A 24,286-nucleotide genomic window follows, 5' to 3' on the forward strand; every position below is an offset into this window, starting at 1 on the left:
TGGGTCAGCATATAAACAAATCTGGGTAGGTCTGATCTGTGGTTTTTTGAACTGAGTTCAGTGTTGCACATACCCAAGGCTCCAGCTAGACTGAATCACATTTACTGGACCACATGGGATTATGTTTAACAAATCCATAAAACAAGAAGAATGGTATCTCCAACCTGCTTCTCTTGCTACTTCTTTTATTTCTGTGCACTTGGTTTTCTTCTTCAGAACCTTGGTCAGAAAATGGGCAAACTCATTGTTTTCTCCAAGGGATGCTTGGAAGTTGGCGTAAAGAGTTTTCTCACATTCCTGAAGCTTCACAATCTCACACTTCTCATCCTCCATCTGTGCAAGATAGCTGTTCAATCTTGACTAAACAAACAAAAAACCCACTTCAGTTAAAAAGGTACAACTCACATGTGAGCACATAGGATGTATCTGTGAAGATATGGAAATGCAAAGCCTGTCTTTCCCTCTTTAAACCCATGCTTCAAATCAAGCAAAACCCAGAAGTATGTTCTTAAATTTAAGTATATGTTTTGTCACTTATTCCACATCATGAAGTATTTATTAAAATACGATTAAGAAAAGATTAGCTACTGGAAGTGAAAAAGCAATCACCCAAGGCTGATCATCAAGAGTTTCTTGGTTTTCAAAATTTAGCACTAGATGCTGGATCAGTGCTAAAATAAAGCTAAAAGATGCCATTTACTTTATGGCTTGCTTTTGTTTCAAGTCATGCAATAGTGGTACTGTTAAGTCCAGAGACACACGGCCCACTTACTTGCATGGCCTCCTGCTCACTGAGGAGGGTGTTAACACGCCCCTGGAGAAGGTTCTCTTGTTTCTCAAGGTTCTTCAGGATAAGCAGCTCTTTGTACCACGTGATGTAGCACAGATCAGCACTTTTCATCTGCACATCCAGCTTCAGCTTCTTGTGCCGCAAAACACGAAGTTCAGCATCAAAATTGATCACCAGCGCGTTGATCTGGAGCGTATGAGTCAAATAAGAAAGAGGGGAAGGTATTAGGAATGGAGATAAACATGTAAAGCTAGAGAAAGGAGCAGAAGGGAAAACTTGTCTCTACCAAATCAACAACTCGCCCACGCTGTTTACTATGGATTACTGAAGTGCTTAGACAAAGTAAACCCCAAACGTGTCTTTGTTCTCAGTGCCACAGTAGAAGAATCACTAAGGCTTCACAGAAATGTTTCACTGTATCCCACTTCAAAATGCCCAGAAGCATTTTACTCTTCAGAGAATGTTTTCAGTAGCCTGAAGTAACAATCCCAGATGTAGCCATAAACACCTCTTCTTCCTCGACAGACTTCTTTGAGAACACTCGCCAGCTCTTCCCTCAGACACTGACAGTTCAATCAGAACTCACAGCCGCCAATGTTGACTTACACATACGTGACGGTCACTGCAGCATTTGGATATTCTCTCAAAGCCTTCACACACATGAACACAAGTGTGTCTGTATTGGTGTAGACCAAAAAGTCAATGCCCAACAGAAGTTAGAGGAAAAGTGGCAAGAAACAAAACAAACAAGTGAAGAGAGGTACACCTCTGGCACGCTCCTCTCTGTCTGTCCCTGACTGACTTAGGCACATCCTGAGCTTGAAGCAGTGGGTTTGTGTTCAGCAGCTTTGAATGGATTTTTCTTCCAGACTTCATCAAATTGTAGTTTTCCCCACATCCTAATGCCGAGTCCCAAAGCTTACTTCTTGTTCAATAGGAAAACTTTCTATTCACGTTTCGAGCTTTGTACACGTACATTTGATACCTCTCCTTCTTTTTAAAAGATTATTTCCACTCTCCTATGCTATTCATAATTTTATCACCTCTGCTACAGCCCTTTCAGTTGCCCCTTTTCCAGACCAAAGATGCTTTAGAAGGCACATCTAAAAGGATAAAGAAGCTTTTCCATGACCAAGCATTTGGTTACTCTTTTATACCATTTCTAATTCTAAAAAGTCATTTTTGAGACCAAAGAGTTGGGACTACAGTTATTTAAGAGCTAAGACTATAGTGAATCTATAGAGCTGTAGTGATGATCTTTTCTTCCTCTTTGTCACTTTTCAAGTAATTTCTAATATTTTGTCTTTGTTGTCCAATAAGCTCATAGTTTCACAGCTCATAAAACAATCAAGCAATCTAAGATCTCAAGTTTTTGGGTGGCAATAGTTAACACACAGATTAGGGATTTATATTGATTCACACTATAAATTTGTACCATATAGCATCTTCCTAAACTTCAGAAAAGTGAGAGTAGAATCATAGAATCATAACAGTTAGAAAAGACCTTTAAGATCATCGAGTCCAACCACTAACTCACACTAAGCCCACCACTAAACCATGTCCCTCAGCACCTCATCTATGTATCTTTTAAATATCTCTAGGAATGGCAATTCCACCACCTCTCTGGGCAGCCTGTTCCAATGCTTAATAACCCTCTCAGTGAAAATGTTCTTCCTAATGTCCAACCTAAACCCTCACCGGTGCACCTTGAACCCATTACTGGAGAGAGGAGACTGACCCCCATCCCACTACAACACCCTTTCAGGTAGTTATAGAGAGTGATCATGGCTCCTCTCAGCCTTCTCTTGTCCAGACTAAACATCCCCAGCTCCTTCAGCCCCTCCTCATCAGACTTGTTCTCCAGACCCTTCAGCTCCAGTCCTGAGACAGAAGGAGTTTTGCTTTTACTTCTGATGTAGTGAGATTGTTCAATTTGGCAAAACCAATTTTTTGTTTCCTACCTTTTTAATCAAAGTCTGCTGCAAGTATAGATTTTTTATCTTCTCCCTCTTCAAAATTTCCACTTCCATCTCTGTTGGCTCTAACTTCTCAACCTCAAAAGCCTTTTGCTGCTCTGTAACCACAGATGATGACACTTTCATCGGGTGTGCACCTTCAGCCTGGGCCACGGGATCAAACTCTTCAATGGAAGGAGCGTTATGAAACCCATGCCTAAATGCATGAGATGAGGATGACCCTTCCAATTGTTCCTGGAGCTTTGTCTTGGCCTCCTGCTCCTCTTTGAACTTCAGGAGGATGTCAGTGTCATACTCAAACTTTTTTTCCCCAAGTTCATCTGGGTGTAACTGAGGGATGAGGGGAACAGGGAGACGTTCTGATAAATCCAAGGCTGCCTGTATGGATTTTAATTCTTGCACTAAACATTTGATTTCATCAATAGTAGAAACCTTGAAATCCCGCAAAGACATGATCTCTTTGTTCATACTGGCTTTCCTCTTATGGATCTACAAAGGAAAAACAGTTTTAGTAGGACTCCCCTGGAGCACTTACGACAGTATGTAGCCTTCCCCAGCACAAGTCACTCTTACGAGGCTTGTCATACTAACTTGCTTTCTTTCCACACCATCTTCCACCCACTAGTAAACAGATGTCTTTCAGTCTGTGGTTTTCCAGTCTTTGGAACCACCCCTTTTCCTCTCCCTCACAGCAAACAGCACAAAGGCGTAAGAAGGGAAATGAGGCTCCCCCGTTCTCTCAGTTCCTGACTTTGACTGTGAGTTTCTTGACAGGAGATATTAAAGCAGTGCAAAAAGCAGACACAGGCTGTGAAAATAAGCTGTGGGTTTTAGAGGATTAGTCATTTGGGCTGTCTCTCATCAAACAGAGAATCTCAGCTTTGATAGATGTCCCTCTTTTCAGGGATGTGGGACAAATAATACACTGACAAAAAGAAAATTTGATTTCATTTAGTATTTTGTAAAGTAAGCTTCTGTCCCCATGACAAAACAAACGGAACTGAGAGGACCTTTACTGCATACACTACCAAATGCACAGCTGCACGGAAATCTAAGCTTCTTTGCCATAGCCATTGGAACAAAGCTATTAATCACATAAAAGCTCAAAGATACTGAAGCAGTCCTCCATGAATGCAAGTTCTGGAAGGCAGATGACATTCTTGTATTTTATATGTCACAATGAAGTTGAAATCACAGCTACTGCAGGTGGTTAGAAGTGGAACAAATTTTCTGGCTTTTCTAAGTATAGCAATATAAAAAGCAAGAAAGTAACATTTTGTCAAATGCTTTTGTATTTCATACAAGTCTCTAGATGTCCAGCACAAGTTTTCTGCAGGCTTTCCAACGATCCAGAGTATCAAAATCAGCTCGGAAAACTTTGGCATGAGCTCAATATTTTTTTCTCCAACTCAAGATGAAGATCCACTAATCTAAAAAGCGACACTTCTGTCAGATGTCAGAGGTGGGAATGAAACAGACAAGTGCACAAAACCTGTTTCTAACAACTTGTTTGCATCTTCCCTGGCCTCAGTAAGAATTCTGTATTCAGAATGCAGTAAGAATAGTTCTATGCAACATCACTAATTATCTGGATGATGGGGCAAAGCATACCTTCAGCAACTCCACCGACAATACAAGACTGGGAAGAGTAGCTGATACCCCAGAGGGTTGTGCTGCTGTCTAGAGAGATGACACAACCTCATGAAGTTCAGCAAGTAGAACTACAAAGCCCTGCATGTGGGGAGGAACAAGCCCCTGCATTGGTACATGCTGGAGACTGATCAGCTAGAAAGTAGTTTTGCAGAAAAGAACCTGGGGGTCTTCACAGACACCAAGTGGACCAGCAAAGTGCCCTAGTGGCAAAGAGGGCTAAAGTTGTCCTGGACTGTGTTAGGGAGTGTTGTCACAAGTCGAGAGAGGTGATCCCTCAATAGCAGTGGCAAGGTCACATCTGGAGTGCTGTGTCCAGTTCTAGGCTCCCCAGTACATGAGAGAGGGATAGCACTACTAGAGGTAGTCTAGTGAAGAGCCACTATGATGACTAGGGGACTGGAGCATCTCTCATATGAAGAAAGGCTGAGAGAGCTGGAGCTGCTCAACCTGGAGAAGAGAAGGCTCTGAGGGGTGTCGAGTAGACCTCAGCAGCGTATATAAATACCTGAAGAGAAGGTGCAAAAAGGATGGAGCCAGGCTCTTTTCAGCAGTGCCCAGTGACTGGAAAGAGGAGATGGGGACAAACTGAAACACAGGAGATTCCCTCTGAACATCAGGAAACATTATTTTACTGTGAGGGTGACTGAGCATTGACACAGATTGATCAGTGAAGTTGTGGGGTCTCCATCCTTGGAGATATTAAAAAGCCTTCTGGACATGGTCCTGGGCAACCTGCTCTAGTTGATCCTGCTTAAGAAGAGGGTTTGGACTACATTACCATCAGAAATGTCTTTCAACCTCAATCATTCTGTGATAAGAAGACACTGTAATCATTTACTCTCTTCACATGAAACAATAATCAAATGTGATCTAACGTTAATATATTTGGCAGAGGCTTTTCTGATCTTTAGAAATGAAAACAACTCTATACAGCAGCCATCTGAATTAACTAGAATTCTTCACTGGTATAAACCTGGAATTTACAAGAAGAACCACTCCCTTTGTTTGTATTGGTTTGTCCTACTGAATTAGGTTAATCATTGAGTATCTGGTAACATCAGCCCTATAGTGAAGTACTGGAGTCCAAGCATGAGATTAGAATGATCCAACAAATCCTTTGAGACTGTAGCATTGCTTATGTAATGCTTAGACCACGCTATCAAAGTGACCCAGTCAGAGGGTGCTTGAGATTAGGCAACCGATTCTTGAAGAAAAGACCAGAGAAGATTTAGGGCCACTGAGGGTGTAACTTACACTTTGCCAGATAAAGATGAAGAGGCTCCTCTGTCAGTAAGCAGGGCAAGAAATAAGCCTTCCTACCAAAAAGCAACTAGACAGTTCCAAGTTCAATAGATATATTTCTTCATTGTTCTTTTAGCTAAAGAAATTTGTCACTCTTTTGCACTTCAGCGAAATAAAATGAGAAACAGTTTCTGTGAGAAGGATGGAAGGAAAGAAATCACACGGAAAGCAACAAATATACTGCACAACATTTGAGTTTCTTGTGTCTGTGGATTAAACACGTGTGGTAGTTGCTGGAGTCCAATCACAGAAAGGTGGCTCCAACAGAACTGGTTTCTCAGGACATTCCAATACTTTGTACCCAGAAGCAGTGATTGTCAAAGTTCATATATGGAGAGGCCACACTAGAACAGCTGTTCTTCCTCGCATCACTGTTTTTGTGGAAGTATTTCATGGCAGGGGTTATTTAGCTCAGTGTTTTAAGGAATGCATGCCAGTTACTAGATAAGACTTTTTGAAGCATTCCAGAAAACAGATGTTGCTGCTGAAGTACTGGGAAAAGGTCAATTATATTTCTTGTTTCAAAAGAGCCACCTGAGAGTTACCCTGAATTGATTCAGGTTTGAGTTTGGTGAAGCACTAACAGTTCATGAGACAAAAGCTGATCTGAAACTAAAGCTGACTGAAGACAGCCTGTCCTTCAAGGTCTTTTCCCACCTCCACTTTGATTTCTCTTTTTAAAAAAATAACTCAGGGACTAACATGCTATTCTCTCTCCCCTACATCAAGGAATCAGTTTACATACCAACACTTCCAGGGATGTCAGCTGCCTCGCTTTCTTCTTAGCGTTCATATGTTTGTGTTCAGGGACAATGTAGTCAATGGCAGTCTTCAGCTTATAACATCCCATATTTTCCTGTGCTTCTCTGATGGCCTCAACATCCTGGGGATTCTCATAGTCATCACTAGGTTTGCTCTTGTATCTAGTAGGTAGAAAACAGAGATGAACTAAAAGACATAAGATGTACAGATGAACAAACAGGATGTTTTCACACCTTCCAGATTGTGCAGCAAGGTCTGGGGGGCGAACTAGGGATCAAGAATCACACAGCTCTTTCGGAAGCCAGTGACTACTTTGAGAAGAATATCCTTGCACATTTGAACAAAGATCTATTTTTTGTTCCCCAAAAAAACCCTCTTATAGCATAGCTCTGCCACACAACAGGTTAAACCTCTACGCTTGGAGTCACAAAACCCAGAACTCAATCCATGATGCTTTCAGTCTCAGGGAGCTGTGTTATCATTCCACCCATCTGCAGCACAGAATACCTGATCCTCCTCTATTGTTAAACACTTCACCAAACACTTCACCTTTGACTCTACACTGGTCCCATTCTCTGTAATTCATCTTCTAATGAAAAACTTCTGTATTTCCATGAGCATTCAAAGATGTCTTTTCCCTCTTTCTTGCTTCTCAAAAGAAAGACCAGAATGGAGCGTGAAGGCAAATCAGAAAAACGCAATGGCCATACAGACCTAACCCAGCTGTTACAGTATCTGTTCTGTGAGGTGCTGATAGGGTTAACTGTGAGCTAACTGTAATGGTCCAAGTATCTCTCAGTCATGATCCATTTAGACATGTTTTTGTTCCCTATCTGGAGATGCAGCTACCTAGCTGAATTCCAGTTTTTTAATATTTTACAAGAACCATAGAAACTAACTGAAAGATTTTAATGCCATCTTGAAACTAAGAAAACTCATCTGTTTTAATCACACACAGTAGGAACATAAAAGAAAACTAGACAGATATTATAGTGCCATATGACAGCTAAGTACCATTACTTGACTTCAGACAAAGAAGCAGAACTAAAAGGGCACAGAGTTCAGTTCAAGACTCACAATTCATCCCACTCTGCCTTCCTCTTTGTGATCTCAGCTTTCATCTTGTCAGATTTCTCCACAATTTTTCTGACTTGCTCACGTTTGCTCTCTATATAACGCACGGTTGGCTTTTGGACCTCTGACGTCTTCAGCTTTTGAGTCTTGCCCTCAAAACTTCTAGCCTCTGGAGCAAAAAAATAACCATGTGAAGATGTAAATACCATGCAACATAGTGCAGTCCCAACTACTGGAAACTCTCTGGGACAGCTCCTGGAGAGCTAGTGTCATCAATACAGTTTCAAGTTCAGTGAATGTTCTGAACATTCTTGGACTCTGCTCTTAGTCACATTCTACCCACAGGGTTGCCAGACCATTGCTCATGTTAGAAAACTGTGTGTTGCTATGTATGTTGGTACTGAAAAAAAAACATTACCACAGTTATATTTCTTTACCTGTACCTAAAGAAATTATAGTGTCTTTAGCTTGGACTCAGGAAAACAAGCTGACATGATAGAAACCCCATTACTGATAAGACTGAAATGGTCATTAGTCCCATGCGTACTCCTTGTCTCTGTGATGACCTCCTGTTCTTCCGCTTGTTTCCATGCCCGTTTAAGTACCGTCTTCTTCCAAATCGGTCGTTTCTCGTCTTGGTACGATTTGTCAGACATTGCTAGAAGTCTATAGGTGGCAATATGATGATTGCTTTGAATAGCATGAACAACAACAGTGTCAAATTCCAGTGAGTCCCGAAACCTGAAAAGGCAAATTAGGCACAATTCATGTCAGTGATGTCAGCAGGCACAACCTACCATTTTGCCTTGACCAAAAAGACATGAAGAATGTAGTTTACTTATTGCATATACGTAAATTCACAACTCAGTAAGGAATAGAATGATGACTACTCACACTATTTACTGACTTCATTCAATCTAGGAATGGAGATGCTCAACAACGAGCACATTAAGACTTCTCACAATACTGAAACTCACACCACGTCCTTCATGAGAATAACTTTCATCTTCCATTAAGGACTGATTAAAAATATGTTAATTCAAATATTTTTCCCAGTCATATACATTGTGTGCCTAAGGTGTTATTGTGTATTATCTCTATTGAGTATTTATATTTAGGAATTCACCTTTTACTATATATTTAGATTTAAGAAAACCAACCCAAAATGCATCTCACACTTAAATCTGTGTTCTAGAGAAAGTTGATTTCATATCTTTAAGCTGTATGGGGAACATTGCATTGTCAATGACACTAAAATATCTTACAGACATGTAACATGCCTGAAAAAACAGGGGTTCGTTTCACAGGCTGCTCTTCAAAGTTTCAGTAAGAGCTCTTGGCTCTTACTGCACTTACTAGCAAAAACACGGGCAAATTAGTCTCAAAAAAACCCCTCCACCCAGATTTCTTCATATAGAAATGAATCAGAATGCAGATACTTCCTTGATTTGAATATCTGGGTTTTTTTCCAAAACGTCAAAAGAAGTACACACAAATATCAATATATACATGTGTATGTTCCAAGCAAAAATAAGAACAGAATCACATTAGAACAGAATAAACATTGATTATATTTACCTTGTGGCAGGTACAACTTTGTAAATGATAAGCCCCATGCGAGGTCAGAAAGAGAAGTGGAAGAAAAGTTATACTTACTGTTTTTGTAGTTTTTGCAGTCCAATCAAGTGCTTCTCATGCTCCCAAGCCAGCTCCTTTTCCACTAACTGGACTCGCTCTGCTCTCTGCCTAACCAGCTCCTCAAAGGTTCTATGGTCCATCTTATGCTGCTGCAGAAAGACAGAAAATCCAGCATCACTTTATGTTGGCTACTATGTTTTGGTAATAAATATGTTTGCCCAGGTGACAGAGTTCCATGCACATGAACACAATCTTTTGTTTCGGGAGCTATTAAAATCTTCACAGAGAAACACATTTTTCCTTACATGCTTCTTGCATGGCACGAATCATCATCTGTGATTCACAAGTCCCAACAAATTCTATATTCATAGAATTGCCTTTATATTCAAAGGGCTGAACATCTTTGACCTGAACACACCAAGCAGCAATGTTTTAGAAGAAGGTGCCTCTAAAGGTAAATGACTTATAAAAATCAGATGCACCTCTCTGTGCAGCTGCATGTGTTTGGGTAACTCCTGATTCTTTTGAAGAAGAAGAAGAAACTGATTCCTCAGTTCAATTAACTCCTCTCTTTTTTTGTGTTTTTTTTCTTCAGCTTCCTTCATTTTCTGTTCATGCTCCTTTTTCTGCTTGACTTCCTCAATGCTGAAAATGCACAAAAAAAGAAATGGTATTATCTTAATTGCAGAAAGATTATAGTTTATGTAACCTTTTAGATTTCCTTGACAGCCTTAAACTCTCAGTGAACTCAGCACCTCTTAAGTTAACTAAGAAAGGAATTGTCTTCCTATATATTTGCACAGTCCCAACATCACAGGGCTTTGGCTTTGACCTTGTGTTTTTTCTGTAGTCTGAAGTCAAGTAAGTCTCAGAGTACTGTATTTGAATTACTGTTACAGAAAAGTAGATGAAATGGATGGAAAGGGGAAAAAAAAAAAGTGTGTGTAACAAGGAAATGACTCAAATTCAGGGTGATCAACTTTTCCCTCCTCTTAGGAGGCAAAAAGAAATATATGGTCTGAAGAAAGAGCTACCAACACTTGAAATCTCTTTCATCATTATCCAAGCATCTCTTACGTGTAGGCACTGGGATCCTCAATGTCTTCCGTAGGCTTCTCCTTCTCAAGACCACTCTGGAAGAAAAATGTTGTCTTGCCTTTATAAACAAGCACGACTAATGTCAACAGACAATAAAGCTTTTACAAATGTTAAAACAAAGCTCCCATTGCCTCTCACAAAAACAAAAGGAACCTTCTTAATATTGCTGTACAGGCCTTAAATATAAAGTTGTACTGTTTCAAGAGGAAAAAGCAATTAAGTTGGTTTGCATGTAAAAGAACTAATAAAGCATAATTGTTAGGGACAGAGAACACAAATCCTATATGCTCCCCATCAACATTAACCAGTACACGATCGCTTGTCCTAACTTCACTCTGCCCAATAATATCTTTGGTTCTCTACCCTTCAAACCCAATTCTCTTTTGTCTCCCCTCAATGCCACATCAACAAGAGATAACATATCCTGGGTTAATTCCAAGTTACATGTGTAATTAATCTGGTTTGCTTCTGCTGACTGCATAATGGGTTCACAATTATTAGCTGTGAAGAATGACAGATGGACACTGCAGTTACACGAGCCTCATTTCCCTCGGCAGCCATGCTTCAAAAAAAAGAGGGGGGGCTATCACCTTTCAGTGAATACAGTTGTACTTAATCAATTTGTAATTTGATTCAATTAGTTTCAGAGGATTTGTATTTGATTCTCTGTGAATCCCATTAAGTTTAATGAAGATGGAATTTTTCAGTTCTTCCACGTGACTTAAAACTAGAACAGATACTTAATGAAGATATACTCTGATAGGGGAAAAAACTCTATTAGGATAGTCATTAAGCAATATTACTAAACTGAACAATAGAAATTAACCATTGAGATCTTTCTATAGACCTACTTACATATTTAAAAACATAAACCCATATTTATAATTGTTTATTAATAACTACTTGCAATACTGGAGCTGGCAAGGCTCCAATATCACAGGTTCTAATCATTACTTTAGTTTAAGAAAATAATTTTGAGGCTATTCTTAGAGCTATATATTGGGATTCTGGCAAAGAACTCCAACTAGCCATAAACAATTTAACTGAATGACCAAATCACAATTTCCTCTTGATCTCCCTTTTAAAACACAGTTACTAACTAATATTAAAATTATTTAGAAGTTGAATTTATGTTGAAACTTTCAAGATTTTTAAACAGTACTGAAGGCATATCTAAAATTCCTTGTGTGTGACAGCACTTCCTTACTCAGCAGGTCTCACTGCTTCTTTCAAATTATATTTGTTTAATTCAGGCACTTGAGATTTTTAAATGTGCATAATTTTGAGCAATTCAATGAAGTCTCAACATTTTTACTGGGGGGAGTTGACATCTCCCTCTTCTTGTGTATTATCAGGACTGTTATTGTGTCACCTGTCCAAACATGCTAAAGGTGACTACAGGACACCTGCAAAATCATTACAGCTAATGGTGTCCAAGAGTGAAAGAGCAATAGGATCAGTGTCATGCTGTGCTATTTTGCAAATTTTAAAAATCCAATTTGTGAATTGTGTATAAATGGTACTAAATGCACGGTGAAACTATACATTTGGCATTCCCTAATGTTACTTCTAGAATTCCCATCCAAAATAAAATCATACTTTACTGGGATTAAATCCAAGACAGGTATTCAATATGACAAATCCTTGTGGTTCTTTCATCCTGGGAAGGTGCATGATTACACCTTTGAATACGAAAAGACTAGTAGAATATTATGCATCAACACCACATACTATGCTTAGTTGGAGAAAAACACAGAACATTCAGAAGGAGCAATGCAGTCATGAGGCCTGCTTTATGGAATGTTTCTCAAGAGCTCTTCTTCCAATTTCTTTAGGAAACCTCAACTTTTGCTATGAAATGTCTATGATGCCAATTAATTGAACTGAATTTTGTCCAACTGCAGTAGTTTCATTGTATATAGGCCTAGTTCAGTGAAATAGTGACTTACCCTAGGAGCGGGGATTTTGGCTTTTAGCCATTCATGAATATCCTCTGGAGACAAGATGTTGAAAGTAAAAATGTTCCCATCTCCACCGCAGGTAATCAGAAACCTATCATCAAAACTAGAAGAGATCCCTTGGATCTGGCCATAATCATTGTCATGTACATTGAAGGACCAGTACTCCTTCAAGGTGTTCGCTGAGAGGTTTTCATCTCGGAGAGGATAAACACGCAGTGCACCGTTCCGCATCCCACAGAACATCAGCAGTCTGCGGGTACTGTCAAATAAGCAACCAGAAACAGTACTATCAAGCAACTTGTAGCAAGTAAGGCCACAGCTCAAAACATGACACTTCTTCAGAAGAGCTAATCTATCTGAATAAATAGAGCCTTACCAAGTTCATAAGCTGGGAGCAAAATGTTGGGACCATTTAAAGTATGTGTGATGTTACTATGAGTTTTTTTCCAGCTAACTGGCTGCTGAGGTGTGTTTCAGCACTTGATGGGCATTGTGGAACTGGTCTCAGCACTGGTCTCAGCCCTGAGTTTGCAAGGTAGCAGACACCAAGCTCCAAGCTAAAAAAACAGGTTTCCCTCCCTGGGAAAACTAGTAGAGATGACGGTGAATGTAGCCAGCTGTAGATTAAAGCCTGAAGTAAATCTGCCTCCTTAGGTACAGATCATGCCCGACCTTACAGGGAACCTAATACAAGGAGTCTGCAAATAGTTTACCCTTTTCATTTGTACAGTTCACAGAACATCTGAGAAGCCTGTATTCTTTGCATCAGAGGGAGGGACAGATCCTTCCACGTTCTCGTCGAGGGCTGTGTCCTCTCTTTGCTAACTACCAAGAAAAAAAAACCTGCTCTTCTGACAATCACAATTTATGGAGACTTCTAATGGGTCTCCTGGAGACCTACAATCTAGGATGCTTGAGTCCTAAGCAGTACTTAATTAGAAATCAGACCTTTTCATCTTTGAAGGCCTTTGAAGTTACTCTGTCAGACATAGTGCTCAACTGTGTCCATTAAAAATTTTAAGTGGAACTCAGAGCCAAGAAAACCAGAGAGCATTCCTGCAGACTACAGTTGATCCACAATTTAAAAAGGACAAAGCAGCATAACCTCCTCTCTTCAATTCAATTTTGTCAAGCTTTGTCATGAAACTAACTGTTACACTACATCGTCTTACCAGAAGGAGATTCGGTGGATGGGGTTGTTGTCAGTGTCCTTAATAGGAATCACTTCAAAGGGTTCATCTTGCCTGTTCTCAGGATCTTCTTGGTGGTCATTTGAGGAGAATTCACAATGATAGAGAAACCCTGAGTCATACCCACCCTGAAGAAGACAAGGACCATAAAGAAATGGTAACTAAAAGAACACTGAAGCAGTTGACCTTAAGGTAAATGCAATTTTCAGAATAATCCTTCCTTTCTTAAGGATCTACTATAGGCTAGAAAATGTTACTCCCAGATATTTGGAGATCCTATTTACCCACAGAGAAAAATCTATCATGGAAACTGACACAAGCCATCCTACCAATATGTCAAGATTTTACCTTCTGCTTGTGAAGGAGCAACTGAGTCTTTGTACCCATTCAGATGTCACCAAGAAGTGTCCCTATTTGAAATTTACTGAACAAAATCTGAAATGCAGTGACACTGCTGATTTACTTCACAAAGACCACTGAAAGTGTCAGGTATGAAGGGGATTTCATGTCCTAGAGCTGGCAGGTTTCAAATAATTTTTTTCTAAGGAACACAGATGTGAAGGGAAAGTTGATAGGTCTTGCAATTCCATAAACAGAAAATTAAAACTGCTTTACCAAAGAAAGCCAAAATTTTCCTGGTGCCGAATAAAACCCACAGAGGATGGGACTGGGCTCCTCTGGTATGTAGAGAGGTGGCAATGGCTCTTCTTCAGGCTCCTCTTCAGATTCTTCTTCTTCTATCTCCTTTCCCATTTCCTGCTGCTGCTTGATCCATTCAAGCTTTGCTTTCTCCTTCTCCTGCTTTTTTTTCTCTCTCAACGCAATCTCCTCTTCCAGCTATTACAACAAGCAGAGAAACATGCAGACATGAAACCAAGGCACTCCATGTGTTACTGACGGAAAGAGTTTCATAAATAAAATCCAAAGGTGGTCCTGGCATTATATATACAGAATATCTAGAGAAATCTCTTTTCCTTCAATGAAGTAGAGATCAACCAGAAATCATGGGAGCCTCCAGTGAACATGCCCCCATTTCCCTTCTGTAAAGTATTTTAAATCACAGTTCTTTGAAACAAAAACCATTCTGCAACAGAAGCAGACTTCAGCATTTTCTCATAGAGACTACTCTTAAAATTACCCAGTATTAGCACACTACTTCTGCTGAACTCCTAAGCCCTGTCATAAGCCTGCCCAGGAGAAACGAAAACGCTGGAAAGCTGAGCTCAGACTGCTGAGTTCTAATGAATCATTGATGTAGAGCAAAAAGAGAAGCTATAATGGATTTCTGAACAACAAAGACGTTTACAGATTTATAAAACTTTTAAACCCCCTTTCCACTCAAGCCTACTTTTATGTAAACAAATATCAAATATTCTCTAAAACAGGATCTTTCTAAGAAGGTGGCAAATCATAGAGAAAGGTCTGGAAAGAATCTCAAAAGAGTATTCTTTTGCCTGAAAGCACAATTAGGTAAATCTTACATATTATTGGCTGATGTTTGTCTAACCTACCCTTTAAAAGTCTGCAACAGGGACTCTAGAGCCTACACAAATTATTTCAGTGCTTCACCATGCTTATGCTTAGAAATCTTTCCTTAGCTCTTATCTAAAACATCCTTGTTCTAACTTATTAATTATTGATCTATTCCCATTTATTTCTGTAGAAACCTTTTTTAATTTTTAAAGATTTATAGTGTCTCCCAACAATATGCTTTTCTTTTTACTAAAAACAAACCAAAAACCAACAACCAAACAAAAAAAAAAAATCCCAAACATGGGACTGAGAGCCTGCTCACTGGAGCTCTGCTCCTGACCCTAATGTCAACTTACTTTCTAATTTCACAAAATTAAGTGTAGCTGTGAGCTGGCAAAACTCTTTTCCTTTGGCCCCACGTATCTTCTAAAACGTAAGTTCTCATTCAGAAAGAAAACAGACACCTTTAAAAGTTATTCCAACTTTTTTTTAAGAATCAGAGATATAGAACTGCTGAAAACATGTTTCGTGTTTGCCTCAAAGTGACCACATGGATGTTTTATGACTGTTCAAAGGGACTTCCTAGGGAGCTAACAACCACAGGAAACATGCTGCTTCTGAAAATTACCAAAATGAAAATATTTCAAGAAGTAACGTGCCATACAACCTTTCCCTTTCATTAATGTTACCTTTTAATTGTAATCAAAATCAGTTTCATATATGTTGTATTTGAATAAACAAACAGCAACTTGTAAATTCAAATGTTGAAATTCAGCTACAAATGAACTTTCCCTTGAAGTTCAGCAAAAACTCTATGATGCAATATAGGGACTAGAAACCTTTTTGGGTAGTTTTGTCGTCTGGCACATGAAGAACATGAAATTCCTCCAAAGGGGAGCCTTTTACCTTGATACGAGATTTAATACTGTAAAAGTGGAAGTACTGCATTGGCTGGTTTTTTATTTCATAGGTGGACACTGGATCCTGTTTCTCATGGAGAGGAGCATCAACCTGGACAGCATAGCCATTCTTACAAAGGATGAGCAGCGTGCTCTTCACCTGTACAGAAACACACAAGAAAACCAAGTATAGGGCAGATGTATACATGGAATTGAGGGACATGGCAAAAAGTTTGTCAGAAGATGTACAATTACAAAGCCAAGGTTCAGCCAGGAAGCATTAACTAACTGTGCTCTTAGTTAAACGGACACTTTGAAATGGACATCAGAAATCAGTGAGCTTCTTTCATGCTATGTATCCTAGGTAAAGCTAAGGAATTGAAATTCTTGCCATACACAAAACAGTTATCACTCTGACACTGGCTAGCTTGAAAGCAGCATGATGATATTTTGGGAGGTTGGTTCAATTAAAAGATGGATCTGACCAAAAAGCAAGGAGGTAAGGTTTGGTTTTGATAATTGCTTCAAGGTTCATACATTTCTATACTAATAAATCCTTTATCTTTTCAATACTGGGCTCAGAATCTTGACAAATGGTATTTACCTTTGAGTTTGATCTTTGCTGCTACATACAATGTCCTTTGAAATGCAAAGTTAGGAACAGTAGGCAAGATAAGGGTAATAATTATTTAGTCTTTTGATATTTAAAGGGCACATCTGTATTTTAGGTTTAATTTTTAAGCAGTCTAGAGAATAGAGAGAGGCTTATTTTATCTGACCCATCATTAAGAATGTGCAAAGGGGGCACATTAGAGTTGCTACAGAAACCTTAACTAGAAATTCTATTGTTCTTGTGTCTATAAAATCTCAGCGTTACAAACGCTTTCATTAAACATACAGTATTTAACCACCCAGGTGTGGGTTTTTTAATGAGAAAAAAAAAAGTACTGTAACACTTAGATGCTTGTATTCTTCTTAGTAAGCATGCATATCTAGCAGTGGAATCCTGACAGCAATACACAAAATTACTCAGAGGGAACCTAACGTATCAAAGACATGATGGGTACTCTTTTAGTAAGTTTGAGTGCTCTGTCCTCAAAGGAAATTACTCAAAATGCAACTGTCAGATCAAGATCTGCCATTTCTTCAGTAAGACAGAATTTATACCAGCAAGAGTTCTTTTGCCAACACAGTTTTATCAGTTCCTGCAAACAAGCAATAGCAACACTTTGCCATTGTTCACCAGTGTAAGCTGTCTTGCTGGCCACTTGGTCAGCATTTAAACATAATGAAAAATCTCCTTTCTCTGTAACAATACTGGACCATCCAAAATTTCAGATGTTAGTCTAACCTTACAAAGCTTTAAAAATATCAGCAAGAATCTATTTGAATATGTCACTGACACATTTAAAACACAGGCTGTGAATTCCAAGAAGCACCCAACAGCTTTCTTAAGGTGGTATGAAAGCTTTGCAAAAGTCTGTTTTACCACGGGCAGGACGCACGGGAAATAATGTCTAAATGACCCTTTATATCAAAGACAACTAAGACATTCCAAAAGCTGGAGGCACAGACTTGTTTCTTCAAGGTAGGAACTTAAAAAGGTAAGCAAAACTTGGTGGTTTGCATACGTTTCTGCTCTTTATTGTTCAAAGTCCAAGATGTAGCCAAAGTGACTGAATCAGAGATACAGCTATGCAGAGTCTGTAACTCTGAAGCGGCATGAAGAGCAAAATAGCAAAATATCTTTTGCATTATCTATAGAGAACATGGCTAGGGTCATGGATCTTTATTTCCATTGGAAGTTCTTTTCAAAATGCCATTTTAACCCTGTAGGGAAGGAAAGAAAACAAACATATATTACTCACATGAGAAGGTGGAGACCACTGTAACGCCTGTACAGGCCCAGGGACACGGATGAATCCAACTGGCTTATACTCGTCTTCAACAGCAAAAAAGAAAACAGTTTTGTCTTTACTCTGAGAAAAAAAAAATGCAAAGATGACAAATGAATCAAAGCCAACCAAACACTCAAAAGACTGTAAATATTTTATGACAGAAACACTTACTTCAAATGTTTTGTAGCTCAATGGAGAACTTACAAGTGCCTTAGAACTTATAATTGGATTTCCATGATGATTACAGGGGGAAAATAAAAATCCTGCCTCAGTTGCAACAGGGCCTTGAGTGCACCTATAGTCTTTAATTGCCCTGATGGTCCTTACCTGGCTTCCCCAGCCACCTGCTTTCTGCCTGTTGCCCCAGGGGCTCGTTTAAAGCTCAGGCTTGGGTCAAATTTTTCAGATTAGACAGCACAAGTTGACTTTGTTGGATAACAAGAAAACCCAGACATGGTGCACAACATGATGTGTGGCAGTGTAAATCCTGTATTAAGTAAAATGCATGGTAATTCAGCTCAAGGTACACGCACCTGCAAATGCCCTGGTCATGGCTGAAGGCTAGCTTTTACAAAGAGAGGCTCTACATATTGATCGTCATATACATGTATCGTACATATACATCATCTCAAAGACTAGCCTGTTGTAAGGCCAAGCAGTCCTAGGCAGCAGCTGGAGTGCTGCCAAGGTGGTGTATGAACGGACTTGCTGTTACAAATTCCAAGACACTACCAAACTAATTCCAAAATGAACGAAATCCATCTTCAAAGAGGATTCACACTGAACAGTCCAGTAATTCACACAACAAATTGTATGAATCACACGGTTACTTTCCTTCAGAAAACAAAGGTAGTGCAAACAGACCCTTCCCTTCCCTCAGAAAACTACAGAAGTGTTCAACAGCCGTAAGAGAAGTAGAACTGTGTAGTCATTAAACAAACTTACCTCTTTAGTTCATCTCTATGTTTGTTGCTTAACAAAAATATGCAAAAGAAGTGATACATACCCCCGTGGCAAGTATATCTCCATTTCGTTCATATGCCAAGGCTGTAACTGCAGCAGCATGAGGTTTGAAAGCTTGTTTCAGAATTATCTCTGCATCCTCTGTATTAGTCTGTGCTGTAAGAATGGGCAGTCCTTTGGGATCATAAACTTCAATTATGCGGACAACACCATCTTCAAACCCCACAGCAATTAGGCCTCCTTTAGGATTTACCTTTGACAATGAAGAAAAAAAATCCACAGTGTACATCTGAGAGCTCAGAATAAGATTTTGCATGGCACATGCTTTGGTGTTAATTATCTTACATGGAAGTGTTGCTAAAGTACAAAGAATGTTTCATTCATGAGAAATATTGTTTATTCCCTCTAATAGGTCACCCTAAAGGGAATGGGAGGACTAGGTATTGGTTTTTTTCATTAGATTGTGAGGTTTTTTTATTATAACATGCCATTGAGACGGTAAATGTTAATGAGGATGTGCCTGCAACATCTGAGGAACTGGAAATTCATACCAGTATACAACTATATCAGTAGATTTTTCTTAAAGAGAAGAGATGGAACTAAACCAAAATGTATTACTCTGAATATAATACTGGGCATCCAATGTGGGTATGATTTTTGAAGATTTGAGATCTCCGACTTGGGACTAGTTGACTCCATTTAAAGTACAGTCTTCATCGGGGACAGATACTTGAGATGGAAAAAGGAGGCTATGGAATCTTTACCATAAGCCCTGTAGGTAAGCCAATTGCAAAAAAACTAGACAGGCTTGAATTGTGAGAGGAAAGTTGGCAGAAACAGGGCTGTGTTTTCGCTAGATCTAGCTGGACTTGGATATTAGTTCCTTGAATTGATTTACAAGCTGAGCCAGCTCCAGACACAGATCAGTATTAATGCACACCAGAAATGAGACCAGAAGGAAAATTGCAGTATGAAGAGACAAGACCAAACAGATAAGCTCTGTGAGCAATTGGCAGAAGTATAATCTTAGGCATGAAAAGGCTCATTGTTCAGAAAGGAGCTGGGGGGTAACTGTCTTCCCATTATCTGCAGAGATCAGTCTGTGATGTCTTATCTTAAAAAGTCCATCTGCAATAAACATGTGTACAATAGCATTGCTCAGCAAATGACCAAGAGAAGTGGCTCACGAAACCCAAATTTGTGGCAGTGCATAAGTTCTGTACCTTTCCTCTACTGGGGAGTCAGCACTCCAGATGTGGCCTCCGCAGTGCTGAGTAAAGGGGAAGGATCCACCTCCCTCAACCAGCTGGTAACGCCCTTCCTAACGCAGCCCAGGATGCTGCTGGATGTATCTGAGGGCATTGCTGGCTCATGGTCAGCTTGGTGTTCCTCTGCAGAACTGCTACCCAGCTGGTGAGCCCCCAGGCAGCACTTGTACAGATGCAGGACTTTGCATTTTCCCTTGTTGAATTTCATGAGATTCTCTTCAGCCCAGTTCTCCAGCCTGTCCAAATCTCTCTAAATGGCACCACAGCCCTCTAAAGTACCAACCACTCCTCTCAGTTTCATATCATCTGCGGATTTGCTGAGATTGCACTCTCTTCCAGTGTCCAGGGAATTAATGAAGAATATTGGCACCCATAATGACATCCTGGGATGCATTAAGAAGAGTGCATCCAGTAGGTCAAGGGAGGTTCTGCTCCCCTTCTACTCTGCCCTGCTGAGGCCTCATCTGGAGTCCTGTGTCCAGTTCTGGGCTCCCCAGTTCAAGAGAGAGAGGGAACTTCTGGAGAGTCCAGCACAGGGCCACCAAGATGATCAGGGGATTGGAGCATCTTCTTTATGAGGAAAGGATGTGAGACCTGTGTCTCTTTGGCCTAGAAAAGAGAAAACTAAGGAGGAACCTCATCAACACTTGCAAGTGCGTAAAGGGTGGATGTCAGGAGGATGGGGCAACACTTTTTTCTGTAGTGTCTAGTGACAGGACAAGGGGTAATGGACAAAAGCTGGAACATAAAAAGTTCCACTTAAAGGAAAAACTTCCTTCCTGTTCAGGTGAGGGAGCCCTGGCACAGGCTGCCCAGGAAGGATGTGGAGTCTCCTTCTCTGGAGGTTTTCAAAACTCTCCTGGACACGTTCCTGTGTGACTTGACCTAGGCGGACCTGCTTGAGCAGGGGAGTCCCTTTCAACTCCTACCATTCCATGATTCTATGACTTGCCTCTAACTGGACTTTGTGCTGCTGATCACTGCTGCCTGGGACACAGCCACGTAGGCAGTTTTAAATCCATCTCACTGTTCACTTATCTACCATGTACATTGGTAGCTTGTCTGTGAGGGTATTATGGTACACAAATTCTTCAAAGTATGTTGGATGACATTTTCTTGGCTTAATAGCACAGATTTTCAAATACATTGCAGCACCTTAAGCTGCATGTAAGTATCTAATGGGATTTTAAAAGCAGCTAGATAGACTAAACACCGTTGATTCTTCAGATTGTGTTTAGTACCAGTTTTTGTAAAACTGAACTGAGTCAGTTTTGTAATACTGTACAATTGATTGGGGCAGTCAGCTTACCTCTTGGATGTATAGGTTATCACCTAACAGCATCCCTGAAAGTCTGCATGGCCAGAATTATAAGTGCACCATCCCAGTGTCACACTTGCCTTGAAAATCCAAGTAAGCACTTTCTCCCATAAATTTGCTTATAATTAACCCACCAGGCTTGCTGTGTTTCCTCAAGAATGAAATTAGATACTATTTTAATTAAAATTAGCAAATATGTCTAAAAGTGATAGACTCTACACTCCACAAATGATCAGTTCTGGCAACAGTCTCATATGATTTATCTCCAAATGTTTGTGGATTGTCTGGGCTGTCATTTCAAAATGTGTTAACTAACTCATGTTAATTGACAATTGCTTTGCGTGGGTTAAATAGAAGCTGTTAGTCTATAAACTATTCCCTGGGACTGCACACCAAGATCTAACTTTAAAAATCTCAGGAAGACACCAAGCAAGATACCTGATAATCCAGAGTTAAGTCAGATTGTAATACATACTACTCCATAAACTTATATATACATACTACTGCAGTAAATTCCACCATGGCTCAACAGTGTCTTCTTTAAAGTCTTGTACTGTGAAGCAACTTTCTTGATGCTGGCAGGCTCAAATCAAAAATTTATCTATTTTGTTAACACATGAGCAAAAACTCACAACACAAGGGGCCCACGCCAGTGCTGTTCCTCCTTGTTTAAACTTAATTTCGCTCACTTGACTGTTGCTGATGAAATCGTAGATACGCACTGACCCTGTGTGGAAAGGAGACAAATTATTTCTTGTAATGTCACTTACATTCTCAGATTTATGGAGAAATGTCTATTAATTTGAATTAAAAGCTGGACAGAATGTTGTTAATTTTTCTCTTTAAGGATAAAACACCAGCCTGGAAAGGCATGACTGATGGCTGTAGAGTACCACAACCAGCATGGTGCTCATGAACAAAATAAGCTTTCTTCACTCTAACTTTCATGCTCCCATGAGGTGTTGGGGCTGAGGGTTGTCCCTCAGCTTACCACCATGTGTACTTTTCAAGTAATCCCAAGAAGTCCCAAGAAGCCCCATTACTTTTCAAGTAATCCCAAGAAGGCCCATGCTGACCGCCATATGTACTTTTCAAATAATCACAGAACTGTGGCATACTGTAAAGAAAATCTGTACTGACAACATAGGAAAAGATGACACACTACTACTTGGGATTGCCTAGGGAGGAAAATATTTAAATGGATGAAAGTGGGCAATTGTCCAAAGAAAAGCCAATTTTACCAGAGGTGAAATTAACAGATTCGCAGACACACATATTGGTCTGCATAAAATTCCATTCCAGCTGGCATATATCCTAAGTGTCATTTGCTCAACTGGTGGGAGTTTGTCTTCAGGCTAGAAGAGCACGTACAATGTATAACACAGACAAATGACAAGATACTGCTGACAGGAATTGAGTTAAAGACCTTGTAGCATTTTCTGAGAAGCGTAATTGACATTGTTAATGTTTTGGCCAGTGGTGGTTCTTTCAAAGCATGACAAAGCTAACTGGGAGAGGTCTAAATTGCAATATTTATGTAAGTTAAACAAATATGTCTGAGAGAGCTTTTGCATTTTCTAAGACACAAATATTAATATTCAGTGACTTACAGAATGCTAGAGATGTTATTCCTTACAAAACAAAAATTCTAACACCTATCAATTCAGAGCCTCAAATACAAGTGCTATTATTCAAACCAAATGTCTCATCTTTTTAGCCATTCCTTCAGAATTTACAAAGTTTCCCATTAAGAACTTTTCTGACTAAAATCCCAGGCTTTTAGCAGCCTTAATGCATTATTTCAAAGCATAAATTATTTGTCTTAACTATTAAAGAACTCATTACAGGAATAAAAATTGTTATTCTCAAGAGCAAATACATGACTTCAGTTCAAAAGAGAATAGTTCCAAACCAAGCATCATTGCTCTTCAAAAACAATTGCAGCGGTGTCGTGGTTTAACCCTGTCTGGAAAATAAGCACCATGGAGCTGCTTGCTCACTGCCCCCACTCCTCCACAGGATGGGGAGCAGAATCAGGGAGGAAAAAAAAGAAGTAGAACTCATGGGCTGAGATAGAACAGTTTATTAACTAAAATGAAACAAAATATAATAATAAAATCTAAAATAACAATAATGAAAAGGAATATAACAATGAGAGACATTTAAAAAAATATTAGAAGCCTAAACCCCAGTGCTGCCTAATGCTGTTGTTCATCACACACTGACCAATGCCCTTTGGCTAGTTTGGGGCAGTTGTCCTGGCCACTCTCTCTCCCAGCTTCTTGTGCTTCTCCAGCCCACTTGATGGCAGGGCGGAAGGAGAAGTAGGAAGGAACAGTGTACTTACGGTCAAGAGCAGTGGTGGCCATAAGGTATGTAATGGGAGAGACACTCATGGCCTCAATCCCTCCAGAATGAAAGGTGTACAGGCACTTTGGATCACAGGTCTGCAGTAGAAAATAGAATAGAGTTTCTACTACATTCTGGAGCTGTACTTACAAGGTATTACCAGCCCTACCTACAGCAAACTTTAAAAATCCAGACAGGTGCTGCTTGTGTGAACAAAATGTAGTTTGCATGAGGGACCTATATGCAATTCCTTCCTGTATTTTTTTAACTTTAAATGTTTATGAGAAGATCATGAGCAAAAATAGTGTATGAACATTAAGTTCATTTAAAATCCCATCATTTCCTATGTGCAAGTAAAGGGGAATGCCTTTCATTAAGTGGTTTCAGGCTTGGAATTAGTATTTTTAACAAGGAGCTGTTGGTCTGAAGGGAAAGAAAATGCTCTCAAGCTTAGGGCTTATGCTGCCTGGGAAATCATTTCATCATCCATGGCATTCTAGGTTTTGTTATACATTTTTTACATTAGTTTTCATGGTATGCTTTGTACATCTTTTATTAACTATCAAATTCTTGGAATATAATTCTACCAATTACCACAAATCTTTATTCCACTCAAAGCAAATGTTCTCATTTCCTTTAATACATTTGGGAACTCAAATTAAATGCTCCCATTT

The 24,286-nt window shown here is 39.6% G+C and overlaps 1 protein-coding gene across 1 annotated transcript in view; it reads right to left on the minus strand.

The window, feature by feature from the left end:
* CFAP44 (cilia and flagella associated protein 44) overlaps positions 1-24,286 on the minus strand; it is a 47,321-nt gene that overhangs the window by 7,696 nt on the left and 15,339 nt on the right. Inside the window, 17 exon segments of the mRNA XM_062008397.1 lie at positions 165-360; positions 773-976; positions 2,752-3,255; positions 6,467-6,644; positions 7,561-7,726; positions 8,105-8,298; positions 9,214-9,344; positions 9,678-9,840; positions 10,273-10,328; positions 12,243-12,513; positions 13,427-13,572; positions 14,060-14,281; positions 15,824-15,976; positions 17,685-17,795; positions 18,721-18,930; positions 21,896-21,990; positions 23,611-23,710. Of these exon segments, the coding sequence (XP_061864381.1) occupies positions 165-360; positions 773-976; positions 2,752-3,255; positions 6,467-6,644; positions 7,561-7,726; positions 8,105-8,298; positions 9,214-9,344; positions 9,678-9,840; positions 10,273-10,328; positions 12,243-12,513; positions 13,427-13,572; positions 14,060-14,281; positions 15,824-15,976; positions 17,685-17,795; positions 18,721-18,930; positions 21,896-21,990; positions 23,611-23,710 (3,100 nt within the window).

The sequence above is a fragment of the Colius striatus genome, chromosome 1 (genome assembly GCF_028858725.1).
Source record: "Colius striatus isolate bColStr4 chromosome 1, bColStr4.1.hap1, whole genome shotgun sequence".
NCBI classification, from domain to species: domain Eukaryota; kingdom Metazoa; phylum Chordata; class Aves; order Coliiformes; family Coliidae; genus Colius; species Colius striatus.